Consider the following 13,593-nt stretch of genomic DNA (forward strand, 5'->3'; position numbering starts at 1 on the left):
GTTCAAATGTGCAATTGCATTTTTATGGACTGAACGTAGACCAGAGTATATAGGATCGAGTTGTTTGCATCTTCTTAAAAACGGCACTAGGGCGAACTCTGAAGTTTGAATGGAAGTGTGTTCTCTAATTCGCAGGCTATACTGCTTCCGTGTGGCCGCCGAGGGCGTCGCCGCCAATGCCCGATTCGGTCAGAACGCTGCTCACAATCAGACAAAAAACAAAAGCTCACGCATCGCAGCGGCCCAAGCGTTTCTTTTGCCCTGATTGCAAAGTTTCCTTCTCCAACGAGGCCAACTTCTCAGGCCACTACCGCATGCACCAGGGTGAGACCTCGTGCGCCATGTGCGGCACGTCGTTCTTTAACGAGGCCCTGCTGCAGCACCACATGGCCACTAAGCACCAGGACCTCACCACCTGCCCCAAGTGCCAAATGGTCTTCGGCAGTTTGCCCATCCTCGAAAAGCACAAAAAGAATTGCAACTAAATTTTTGTTGAAAATGAAAATCATCACACGAAAAATTTATCTTGAAGCGCAATAAATTTAAAGACACAACTTCTTTTTGGCTAAATTTCACTTTTTCCTAGAATTTGCAGTGAAAGGGCGGAATCATCATGACAGTGGAAAATTATTGTTTATTAATAAGAATGTTTTTATTGATTTAAAATTGACATAAACATAAAAACAACTGAAGAAAGTAAACGCAAATTACTTTTGACTTATTTCTGTGTGAAAATTTGAAACCATTAAATTTGGCTATTTCAGCATATCTAAAATTTTGCAAACTGGCGCGAGTTCGCAAATGAAGGAGCCTCTATTGACACACGGCGCGTCTTCAAGTTTTCCTTCTTGGAAAGTCCGTAAAGTGACGCAGCTGTTGTGCTCTTCGGAAAAGTCATTTGGCTCATTCACATCCCATGCAAAATCGCCGACCTTGCGTCCGTTAGCCCACATAAAAGTGCCAGGGGCGCTACCGACGTCGCTTCCAGACGTCCAAAACCAACCGGAACTGAACGCTACGTTTCAAACGATTAACAAAAGTACAGATAATTATAAAAAGATACATTTGATTGGCGCTGCTTCTCGGAGCATTTCCAATTCTTCCCCGGAGTCGATGGTGACCAGCCGCATGCCGTGCAATTCACAAATGCCCTTGGCATTGAGCCAGTTTGTCTAAAAATAATTTGTTATTATTTTAAATGAAAATTTACTATTATGGCAAGAATCACAGGAGGGAGGCCAAAGTAGTACTTTTCGCCGTTGGCCAACAATTGAACGTGCAGGTCTTTGCTTCTCCTGCAGCTGGAGGCCCTATTAGCAAATTCTTCAAAGTAATCCTACAAGATTATAAGTTATCGCCTGTTTTAATTGACTTAGTGAACCAAACTTCGTTAAAATCTCTTGATTTCGATTCTTTGTTCATTAAAGAATCGCTCAGTAATTTGACTGTGTCTTCCAAAGTGTTTCTAATTGCGGACAAATTATCTTCTAGCCTTAATTGGAACCTAAAACAGCTGAATTAAAACATTGGAAAGACTTAAATAATATTTTATACCTGGATGAAAACGTGTCGAGTTTTTCACTCACAACATTGGCCCGAATAAAGCACACGTCATCAATATCCTCACTCTGCTCAAAGTGTTCATTTTCTATTATTTAACAGAGTGCAACTAAAAAATTTTTAATTAAATTAAAATACCTCCAAAGAACAAGTTTCTGAGCAAAGAAGTAATGTGAGAAACAAAAGTGCTCCGACGCGTTCCATGTTGAATGACATTTTAGAATCAACTGAAGTCTACAGACGGGTTTCTTTATAAAATTATATTTATGTGCAGAGAATTCATGTGGTTCTCCATGTCCGCAAGCAAACCATTCGCTTCACTGAACGTGACCTCCAGCATCCATCTTTCACTTAAAATTCCACTTTATTGCAATGTAAACGTGGCATCAATGTTACCGAAATTGATATTTAATTATATGTAGTAATTATATAATATGTGGGAGTTTTTTCCTAATTATTTATTTATTTATTATCTCTCAAAAATATCTAGTTAGTTACATTTTTTTTTTCATTTTCTTGGATGTTATAAAATTGTCATATCGACACCAACTAAATCAATTTTTGTTAAAGACTCCTCTCAAGATCTTTATAAATTTTCTGCAGGAATTGAGGATTTTGACTTGCTTGCGCCCAACTCGTTTGCTTTGAAGGCGTCGGTGATGCAGCTAAGTGACAACGCTGGTTTCCAGTGCACGGCGTGTGGCAAAATTTACTCCGGCCTCAACGCCAAAGGGATTTGCAATATGCATGTAAAGAAGCACTATGGTCCCAGTGTATGCAAAGTGTGCGGCAAAAGTTACACGTTCCCCGGTGCTCTGAAACAACACATGGAAATGCACAAAGGCAGAACCAAATGTTCCAAATGCAAAAAGGTTTTCAGCTGCAAACAATCTCTCAAAAGACACTTGAAGAAAAATTGTTAAATTAAAGAGCAAGGAACTTGCAAAATAAACAAAATACAAAATATACCTCGAAAGAACACGTTTCTTGAGTAAAAATATCTAGTTAGTTCTATTTTTTTTAATTCTCTTGGATGTTTCAAAATTGTCATTTCGACACTAACTAAATCGATTTTTGTTTAAGAATCCTCTCAAAATCTTTGTAAATTTTCTGCAGGAATTGAGGATTTTGACATGCTTGCGACCAACTCGTTGGATCCGAAGGTGTCGGTGATGCAGCTAAGTGACAACGCTGGTTTCCAGTGCTCGGCATGCGGCAAAATTTACACAGGCATACGCGCGAAATGGAATTGCACTAAGCACATAAAAGCGCATTACGGTCCCTGCGTGTGCAACGTGTGCGGCAAAAGCTACACGTTTATCGGTGCTCTGAGACATCACATGGAACTGCACGAAGGCGAAACTGAATGTTTCAAATGCGGAAAAGTTTTAAGCTGCAAACAATCTCTCAAACGACACTTGAAGAAAAGTTGCTAAAGTAGAGAGTAAGGAACTTGCAAAATAAACAACATACAAAATGATTCGGATGTGTAAAAATCTTCAACTGTTAACTATTCTTTTTTTTAATAAATCAGTTTGATCGGATGGAAAACATAACTGCATGAAATCGCTTACTTCTAATGCAACATCTAAAAAAGCTCTTGTAAATGTCATCATCAAAAAATTCTCGGACGATGAAAGTGAAACATTATTTAAATCCTCAATTCCGAGGTTAAAATATTTTAGCAATTGGAATTCCATTGATCTACACAAGTCTTTAATATTTTTTTTTTGCTGCGCAAGATGCTCAAAAATTTTAATGCATTTTAGTTTGGTTGAAGCGCAAGACAGTGAAAGAATAATTCCTTAAGTTTTAAGAAAGTTTTTCTCTTAAAACAGTGGCCCGATTAATGAAAACCATAAATATCCTCGCTCTGCACAAACTGATGAGATAAAAAAATTAAAATCTCTAAAAAACAATTTACTGAGTGACGAAGTAATGTCAGAAACAAAAGAGATGGATATAATTATCCATGCACAAATAATTCTCGTGATTCTCCTTATCAGCAAAAAACCAGTCGCTTCACTGGACATGACCTGCATTTGTGATGACAAAACCCATGATCTTATATGTAAGATCAATGAAGAAAAAAACAATATTTTATTTAATTTAAGATAATCATTATTTCAATAGGAATTTAAATTAATTAAATTCTTCTCTTCTGTGTGGTTCCAACTCGTCATTAGAAACAGCATCTAGTTAAATTGATTAATCCAATATCTTACTAAATTTTCCTCCTCAGGACTTGAGGACACGCTTGCAGTCAATCTGAATGCATCGGTGATGCACCTGAGCAACCGCGCCGGTTTCCAGTGCACGGCGTGCGGCAAAATTTTCAGCGGCAAATGGATTTGCACTGAGCACGTAAAAACACACTACGGTCCTTGTGTGTGCGAAGTGTGCGGCAAAAATTACGCATACGCCAGTAATCTGAAACAGCACATGGAAATGCACAAAGGCACAACTAGATGTTCCAAATGCGGAAAGGTTTTTAGCAGCAAACATTCACTGAAAAAACACGCCAAGAAAAACATTTGCTAGAGTAGAGAGTACAGAACTTGTAAAATAAACAACATACAAAAAGATTTGAAAGTGTAAGAGCGTCAACTGTTGGCCATTTTTCCGATTATTGGAAAACTTACAACGGAGTGAAATTGCTTAAACATCTTATTCAAGAAACCTTCAGAAAAGCTCCTGAAAACACAATTATCTGAAAATACAAAAATGATTAAAATTTAGAAGTAATGTAAATACTTAATCCTGTTTGGAATGCAATACAATTGAAATTAAAATCAGCTAATAAAGATTTGAACATTTTACTGCACAAGACTATTAAAAAATGTCATTAAACAAAAGCATGGGTGTAAAAGCTAAATTCTGTCAAGTCTAATTAAAAAAATTAAACATTTTCCAAAATTTCTTTAATTATTTTCACAGGCTCTGAAGAATTTGGAATTAAGGAACTGATAGATGACAAACTGCTATCAACGTTGGTTGTGGAGCTAAGCAACAATTGCTTCCAGTGTTCTCTGTGCAGTAAATGCTTCTATGGTAAAAAATCGCTATGCAAGTACCACATTCAAACTCATTTTGGTCCATGCGTTTGCAAATTGTGTGGCAAAGGCTACAAGTACCCTTGTGATCTAGAAAAGCACATGTTAGTGCACAAGGGCCTCACTGAATGTTCAAGTTGTGGAAAGGTTTACAGCAGCCTGCGAGCGCTCATGAAACATAAACAAACAAAAGGGGGGAGACCAAGACCCTGTAACGGAAAGAACGCCAAAATTCGCAATTAGTAAATTTGTCAAGTTTTCAATTGTAGAAAATAAAAGCAAAATTATACTTCGATAAAAACTTGTCCAATTTTTTCACTCAATACATTTGCCTCGATAAAGCACACATAATCAATATCCTCACTTTGCTCAAAATATTCATTCCATTATTTAAATGCAACTTGATACTTTTCAATAATAAAAATACCTTCAAAGAACACGCTTCTGACTGATTAAAAAAAAATAATGTGAGAAACGAAAGTGCTCATTGAAAATTAAGAAACAACCAAAGCCTGAAGACGGGTTTCTAATCTAATAATAGAACAAAGAGCTCACGTGATTCTCTTCATCCGCAAGAAAACTAGTCGCTTTATTGGACATGACCGAATTTAATACGTACTCAAAAGTCTTCTTCAGTTGCGATGCCAATGTGGCAAAAAAATTTGTTTGCAATCGATATTCATTCAATCATCTCAATGGCAATATAGGAATTTTTATTAATTATTCTTGTGAAATGAAAATCATTGAAGTTTAAAAATAAATTTTTTAACTTTCTGGCTAAAATTTTCATTACAAACAGCATCTAGATAAATTTTTTGTTAATTTGTAAAATAATCGTCCAATATCTTAGTAAATTTTCTCTCTGCAGGACTTGGTGATTTTGACTTGCTTGCGCCCAACTCATTTGCTCCGAAGGCGTCGGTGATGCAGCTGAGCAACAACGCTGGTTTTCAGTGCACGGCGTGCGGCAAAATTTGCACTGGCCGCAGCGCTAGAGGGAATTGCAATATTCACGTAAAAGCGCACTATGGTCCCAGTGTGTGCAAAGTGTGCGGCAAAAGTTACGCATTTGCCCACACTCTGAAGTTACACATGCATTTGCATGAAGGCAAAACCAAATGTTCTAAATGTGGGAAGGTTTTCAGCAGCAAAGAAACGCTCATCAGACATGAGGCGAAAAATATTTGTAAATCAAAGTTTGAAAAATAAATCAATTTCAAATGGATAAGAACTGAATGAAATCATCTTCTTCTTTTTCAACAGTATTTTTCCAATGCAAGAAAGGTCAAAGGAAAACATATTATTTAATTTTGTGCCGCGGGAAAATAATAATTTTTTTTTATTTTAAATAAAAAAATTAAATAAAAAATCATTAAAAATAAAATTGATTCTGCTAAAAAAACGTTTTACTGCACTAGAACAAGAGGCTCAAAACATTTCACATTTCTGTACTGATGGAGGCGCGAGTCAGTGAAAGTTAAATTCTGTCAGTTTAATTAAAAGAGAAATAAACTTTCAAAATTTTCTTTTATTATTTTCGCAGGATTTGAAGAATTTGGAATTGGGGATCTGATAGACAACAAACTGATATCGACGTTGATGGTAAAAATGAGAGACCAATGCTTCCAGTGCAAAATTTGCAGCAAACGTTTCACTGGACGCTATCCCAAACTCTGTTGCAAGAACCACATTCAAACGCACTTTGGTCCATGCGTTTGCAAATTGTGTGGAAAAAGTTACAAGTACCGAAATGACCTTGAGAAACACATGGCGCTTCACAAGGGTCTAACTAAATGTTCAAGATGCGGAAAGGTTTTCAGCAACTTGCGAGTGCTCATGAGACACAAAAAATCAAAAACATGTGTAACAGGATCCTGTAACAAAAAGAACAAGAACGCCAAGAATTGACATTAAGTTAATATTTAAGCTGCTGTTCTGTTTTCATTGCAGAATAAAGAAATAAAATTGTACTCTTCTAAATAAAATTTGAAATTGAGAAATTCGCATATTATGTATGTACTTTACTGAATGTGACATCCATAAAAGTTCTTGCAAACTTATCTGCTTTTAGGAGAACAAAATGGAGTCATCCTTTAAAAAAATCTTAATTTAGCTTCTTAAAATGACAATTTAGGTGCAGATTTGAAAAATGCGGTGCACACATTATTCTGAAATGACAATACATTCATTTTCTTTTCTTTAATTTGTCAAATTGCAAAGCAATATAGGAATTTGAGCATTCTGATTTAGCGAGTGTTGATTGGCACTTGTCAGAAATACAGGAAAAACGGAAAAAGACTTGCTTCATTAAGAGAATACAAGAAAAAAAATTAAGAGATGGACAAAGTATTGCAGCGGCTGCAGTACTGCAGAGGAGAATCAGTTCAGTGTAGCCTTATTTGAAACATAAATTTGGAAAATTTAACCTTCTGGAGATACAAACTGCAAACATTTGTATGCGTGCATGAAAAGTTTTCCAGTTTTTTGCAGGCCTGTACAAAGCACACTGCATCAATATTCTCGCTTTGCAAAAAATGTTCGTTCAAATGAAACATTAAAATTTTTATATTTTGAATTAAATTAAAACTCTTCCATTGAACATTTTTCCTAGCAAGGACGTAATGCGAGAAACAAAATTGATCCACCGCGATTAAAATGAAAATTTTGAAACTGAAGGCTGCAGACAAGATTCTATTACAATACAAAAATAATATTACATACATACAGCTCCTCGTAAATGAGCAAACCAGTCGCTCCACTGGGCATTATCTTTTTTTTTTTTTTGCATCTATGTTGATTTAAAATCCATTTTATTTGTAAGGTCAATGAAGCAACAGTTTTGCCGAATCAATAATAGATTTGATTCATTAGAAATTTTGATTGTTCATTATTTGTTCCCTGAAAAAAATTAAATTAATTTTCTTACTTGGTTCAAAGTCGTCAATTCGAAAAATATCTAATTGTAAGTCTACTTTTAAAATCTGTAATAAAAAACCTCCAACATCTTTGTAAATTTTCTCTCCGCAGGACTCGGGGATTTTGACTTGCTTGCGCCCAACTCATTTGCTCCGAAGGCGGCGGTGATGCAGCTGAGCAACAACTCTGGTTTTCAGTGCACGGTGTGTGGCAAAATTTGCACTGGCCGCAGTGCCAAATGGAATTGCACTGAACACTTAAAAACGCACTATGGTCCCAGCGTGTGCAAAGTGTGCGGCAAAAGTTACACCTTTGCCTACGATCTTAAGAGGCACATGGAATTTCATGAAGGCAAAACTAAATGTTTGAAATGCGGGAAGGTTTTCATCAGCAAACATACGTTCATCAGACACTTGTCGAAAAATATTTGTTAAATTAGAGTATTTATTAATAAATAAATTCCATTTTAGAGTAAGAACTTAATTAAATCGCTCTCTTCTTATTCAACAGAACATTCGAAGGGATATTTTTCAACGCAAGAAAGAACAAAGTTGATGGTAAAAATGAGAGACCAATGCTTTCAGTGCAAAATTTGCAGCAAAGTTTTTAGCGGTCAAAACTGTAAAACACATTGCAAGAGGCACACAAAAATGCACTTCAAGTCCTGCGTTTGCAAAGTGTGTGGCAAAAAATACAAGTACTCCTTTGATCTTGAGAAGCACATGGCGGTTCATAGGGGCCTCACCAAATGTGCAAGGTGTGGAATGGTTTTCGGCAGCTTTCGAGCACTCATGAGTCACGCAAAGTCCAAAATGAGAAAAACTAGCTCCTGTGGCAAAAAGAACAAGAACACCAAGAATACACAATAAGTAAATGTGTGAGCAGCTGTTCCGTACAGAAAATCTGAGAAAATCAAAATAAAGTCATGCATGGAAAATAAAATTAGAAATATTGTTTACTTCCTTGAACTTAACGTCTGAAAACGATCTTGCAATTTTCTCAACGTTTATGGGAACAAAAGAGAAAAAACGATTTAAAAATATTTAATTTTGCTTATTTCATTGATAATTTGTATGACGATTTTTTGATTGAGTAGCAGAAAATTAAAATTTAAAAAAAAAAATGCTCTCTCAATTGAACAGAACGTCAAGAAAAGATGTTGAAAACCTAACTTTGCAAAATTTCTTCAAATAATTTTCAGGATCCGGTGAATTTTTCATGGAAGACGATCTGATATTGGAGTCCTTGGTGCAGCTGAGTAATCAAAGCTTCCAGTGCAAAATTTGCAGCAAAATTTTCACTGGTCGCAATTGCAAAAGCCACTGCAAAGTTCACATAAAATCGCACATTATCCCCAGCGTCTGCAAAGTGTGTGGCAAAAGTTTCAAGTACCCGTGTGGTCTTTATGCTCACATGGCGGTGCACAAGGGCCTGACTACATGTGAAAAATGCGGGAAGGTTTGCAGCGAAATTAGATTGCTAAAAAAACACAAAGAGAAATGCTAAAAGTAGAACAAAAACACCTGCTGTCACAAAAAACGAAATTGTTGAAATTCTTGTCAGTATTGAGTTACAAAAATAATTATAAACTTTTATGATATCTGGAGAATAAAATAAGAAATGAATGAAATTGGATGTTTTATTGTATAATATGTACAATCAATGCAATCCAGTCAAAAAATCTTGAAACTAATCTGCGTATATGAAAAGGAAGTGAAAGGAAAATTATTTTAAACCTTATATGGGGCTATTTCAATTTTGGCGAAGAACGAAATATTGTATTAATTTAAAAACATCACAGAAATTATAGCAAATTCATTTTATTTAATTCCATTAGTGGAATTATATTGTTTTTAATTCTGTGAAAACTGCAGGAATAAATAATAAAATATTTTGGCTTTATTCCATTAAATTAAATTTATCATATCAACAGTACTACAATATAATATCTCCCGCTGAATTCTGCTGCAATCCATAATTTTTCTTCGTGAATGTTAAAATTTCTTAGTCGATTGAAAAAAATTCTATTTTGCAAAATTTCTTATAATATTTTCGCAGGATTTGGAGAATCTGGCATGGAAGGCGATCCGATATTGGCGTCGTTGGTGCAGCTGGACAAGCAGTGCTTTCAATGTAACATTTGCGGAAAAATTTTCACTGGCCGCAGCTGCAAAGGCCACTGCAGAGAACACATAAAATCGCACATAATTCCCAGCGTCTGTAAAGTGTGCGGCAAAAGTTTCAAGTACCCTTGTGATCTTTATGCTCACAAGGCGGTGCACAAGGGCCGCACTACATGTGACAAATGCGGAAAGGTTTACAGTGCCATTCGATCACTAAAAAAGCACAGAGAAAATTGCTGAATAAAAACATTGGCAGTTTCAAAAAGAAACTGCAGATATAAAATGAGTAAATCAAAATGAAATTCTGATCAAGTTTTGGTTTGGAAAATAATTTAAACAATTCAATATTTTACCGGCATATTGCCTATACACCTGTTAGAGTGATTATGAAGTTTGTTCAAAAGTATATTGAGCATTATAAATTTATTAAAAGATATTTCAGCAAAGTCTTATAATACAAGAAGTGGAGTGACCAATGACTGTGACCTTTTTGATAAAAGCCACACATGAAGAACTTCTTATAATGGGCAAAAATATGATATCATTTTCCAAATATAATAAAAAGATATAATAAAGATTATCAGAAACATGTAGAGATGTTTTGTATGATAATTTATTGTACCATCCAGTACGATGGATTTGAGCTTTTGGTCATAATTTCTTTCTAGCATGTAATTACTTGTTTTGCTATATGGGCAACATTAACTTGCTTTAGAGGTATTTTTGTGTTTGTTGATGACTTAAAATTTGTACGTCCATGAAAAAGTTTTAATCTAATTCCATAATATATATGATATCTGTAACTTAAGTAGAAATGAATGAAATTGCTTACTTTATTGAACATAACGTCAAGCAAACATATCTACTATATATTATCTCCTTCCTTAATCCATCACTTTCATCGTGAATGTTAAAATTTACAAAAACATTCAAAAAAGTTACACTATTTTCAAAATTTCTTTAAATGTTTTCGCAGGATGTGGTGAATTTGGCATGGAACAATATCCAATATTGGCGTCGTTGTTGTGCTTCCAGTGCAAAATTTGCGGCAAACGTTTCGCTGGTGGCCACAGCAGAAGCTACTGCAAAGAACACATTGAATCGAACATTGGTCCCAGCGTGTGCAAAGTTTGTGGCAAAAGCTACAAATACCCATGTGATCTTTATACACACATGGCGATGCACAAGGGCCGCACTACATGTGACAAATGAGGAGAGGTTTGCAGCGTAATGTGACCGCTGAAAAGACACAAAGCAAAATGCTAAAAAAAGGAAAATAAAATAAACATTCGTTGCTAGCAAAAGAACTATAAAAATATTCAATGAGTAAAAAATATTGAACTTCTGATCAGCTTATAATGATATCTGGAGAGAAAAATTAGAAATAAATAATTAGTCTGCTTAATCTGGACTACGTAATGTTGAAAAATGATCTTTCAAATTTAACCACATAATATGTACGTTTATTGAGAACAAAGAGAGAGGATAACGTTTTAAAAATCTCTAGTTGACTTGCAGAAATGTCGATTCTAGTGAAGAATAAAATACATCACTTCTGAAATATTAAATGTATTCTTCATTTTATTTACATTTATTTGCCAAATTTAAAAATCCAGTGAATCCTGCAATAATCGTTTTTTAGTTCAATTGATTATTTTAAGGCAAGGACTGCATGGAAAAATAGAATATCTCTTGCTTCAATCCATCCTTGTTCATAGTGAATGTTAAAATTCATAAGTCGATTCAAACAAATTACATGATTTTTCAAATTTCCTTTGGATATTTTCGCAGGATTTGGTGAATTTAGCAATGAAGACGATGCTATTTTGGCAACATTAGTGGAGCTGAGTAAGCAGTGCTTTCAGTGCAAAATTTGCGGCAAAATTTTCACTGGTCGAGGCAGCAGAGGCTACTGCAAACACCACATAAAAGCACACTTTGGTCCCAGTGTCTGCAAAGTGTGCGGCAAAAGCTACAAATACATGTGTGATCTTTACAGTCACATGGCGATGCACGAGGGCCGCACTAAATGTGGCAAATGCAAAAAGGTTTTCAGCAACACAAAAATGCTGAAAAAACACAAATGTTATAAACATAAATGAACAATGACATCTGCTGTAAGAAAAGAACGCTACAACTAATAAATTCTGAACCACTTTGAATTTAGAAAATAATGATGTAATGGTACCAGGAGATTGAAATCCGAATAAAATTAGAAATGAATGACAAATGACACTTCTTTTTTTATAGAACGAAACGTCCAGAATAGCTTTACTCAACTGAACCAAGTACGCGGAAAAGACGTCATTGAAAATAAATCTTAAATTTATTCTATATGTGTAATAAAATGAGAAAAATGCAAATTATGCGCATTGCAAAAATAGGGGACCTTTCATTTTTTAATATTTTTCTGCTTTTATTTATCAAATTGTAATTCCATTTAGTTTGAATGGTGTAAATATTTAACTACACATGACGCACGGAAAATTTCCAAGCTTTCTTTAAACGCAATTCGGCGAAGCCTAAAATCTGCAAGTTAAATTTTGTTCAATATTTTTGCAGGATTCGATGAATTTTGCGTTGGGAATGAGATCGACGACGATCTGATTTCGGAGTCGTTGGTGGAGTTGAGCGACCAGTGCTTCCAGTGCTCCTTGTGCAGCAAAATTTTCAGTGGTCGCAACTGCAAAAGCCATTGCAAGGAGCACATTAAAACGCACTTTGGTCCCAGCGTGTGCAAATTGTGTGGCAAAAGTTACAAGTACCCGTGTGATCTTGCAAAGCACATGGCGGTGCACGAGGGCCGCACTGAATGTTCCAAATGCGGAAAGATTTTCAGCTGCATTCGGGCGCTCATGAGGCACAGCAAGAATTGCTGAAGGCCAAAAAGAATTAAGAAAATCCATTGATTTCTATGAATTTACTTACTTTTTATTCAACATAACATACAGAAAATTTGTTGCAAAAATTACCTGACTACTTAGAGAAGTAGTAGAATGAAATGAGCGTAAATTTATCAGAATGTTATAAAAATAATGATATTTGAATATTTTATTTATAAAGGTGTTATGCTCAATAATAATCTATATTTGAATATCTTCAAGAGAGTTTTTTGTTTTCTTTCCTTTCTTTCGTTAACATTTGGTAGTTCGCCATTCTAACCATAAGGCGTGAATATTTTGCTGTTCAAGATGCACACAAAGTTTAAAAAAAAAACAATATTTTCGCAGGATTTGATGAGTTTGGCAATGAGAGAGTGATAGACGACAATTTGATATTGGCGTCTTTGGTGGAGCTTAACAACATGGGCTACCAGTGCTCCATGTGCAGCAAAATATTCACTGGTCGCAACTCCAAAAGCCATTGCAAGTACCACATAAGAATGCATTATGGCCCGAGCGTTTGCAAAGTGTGCGGCAAAAGTTACAAGCACCCAAGTAATCTTCATAATCACATGGCAGTGCATAAGGGCCGTACTGAGTGTCCTGATTGCGGAAAGATTTTAAGCTCCGTACATGCTCTCATGCAACACAGAAAGCATTGCTAAAAGGGGGGCAGGGGAAATAAATAAATGCTGTACAATAAAAATCTGTGATCAATTTCAGTTTCAAATAAAATTACTAGAATTTTTTTTCTCTCATAATTCAGCAGATTATCCAGGAGAGTTCTCCACTTGTTGCAAACTTCATAAAACGTAGGAATGATGAGAGTTGAAAATTAAATTTTTTCAATTTAAGACTGAAATAATTTATGCTTTATGCTCATTTGCAAAAATATAAAATCAAAGATTTACTAATTAAATTTTCTGTTCTTATTTTAATGAACTTTTGTTATTTTTAATTTTAAATTCCAAGGCGTGAATATTTCGCTGCATTAGATGGATAAAATTTTAAAAAAATCAATATTTTCGCAGGATTTGATGAGTTTGGCAATGAGAGAGT

The 13,593-nt window shown here is 35.2% G+C and overlaps 2 protein-coding genes across 28 annotated transcripts in view; one reads left to right on the forward strand and one right to left on the reverse strand.

Annotated features, from left to right (window-relative positions):
- The window catches only part of LOC132203795 (zinc finger and BTB domain-containing protein 7A-like), a 59,881-nt gene that overhangs the window by 22,493 nt on the left and 23,795 nt on the right, over positions 1 to 13,593 (forward strand). The window contains exon 7 of one of the 27 annotated variants that reach the window (XM_059631852.1): positions 11,444 to 11,769. The exons of 18 other annotated variants lie outside the window; for them this stretch is intronic. In XM_059631852.1, the coding sequence (XP_059487835.1) occupies positions 11,444 to 11,754 (311 nt within the window). In that variant the 3' untranslated portion in view covers positions 11,755 to 11,769. Of the gene's footprint in view, positions 1 to 135; positions 501 to 2,163; positions 2,499 to 2,676; positions 3,026 to 3,802; positions 4,386 to 5,481; positions 5,838 to 6,156; positions 6,537 to 9,587; positions 9,908 to 10,628; positions 11,104 to 11,443; positions 11,770 to 13,593 lie in introns of those variants that run through there. 8 more of the 27 variants (XM_059631870.1, XM_059631856.1, XM_059631825.1 and 5 more) reach the window with 8 other exon arrangements.
- LOC132203801 (uncharacterized) lies at positions 638 to 1,981 on the reverse strand. The gene is made up of 6 exons (XM_059631878.1): positions 1,699 to 1,981; positions 1,555 to 1,628; positions 1,387 to 1,504; positions 1,229 to 1,336; positions 1,064 to 1,172; positions 638 to 1,015 (listed from the first exon to the last, which is right to left on the reverse strand). The coding sequence occupies exons 1-6, from the start codon at positions 1,774 to 1,776 to the stop codon at positions 756 to 758; spliced, it is 747 nt and encodes a 248-aa protein (XP_059487861.1). The 5' UTR covers positions 1,777 to 1,981; the 3' UTR covers positions 638 to 755.

This window comes from Neocloeon triangulifer, unplaced genomic scaffold, assembly GCF_031216515.1.
Source record: "Neocloeon triangulifer isolate White Clay Creek 2 clone unplaced genomic scaffold, ASM3121651v1 ptg000017l, whole genome shotgun sequence".
Taxonomy (NCBI): domain Eukaryota; kingdom Metazoa; phylum Arthropoda; class Insecta; order Ephemeroptera; family Baetidae; genus Neocloeon; species Neocloeon triangulifer.

Excerpts from the sequence above, each read along its gene's own strand:
- LOC132203801 (XM_059631878.1), bottom strand. The coding sequence starts at position 1,776 with ATGTCATTCAACATGGAACGCGTCGGAGCACTTTTGTTTCTCACATTA. Across the intron at positions 1,505-1,554 it reads CTCGACACGTTTTCATCCAG|GTTCCAATTAAGGCTAGAAG; the intron begins GTATAAAATATT and ends CAGCTGTTTTAG. Across the intron at positions 1,337-1,386 it reads AATCAAGAGATTTTAACGAA|GATTACTTTGAAGAATTTGC; the intron begins GTTTGGTTCACT and ends ATAATCTTGTAG.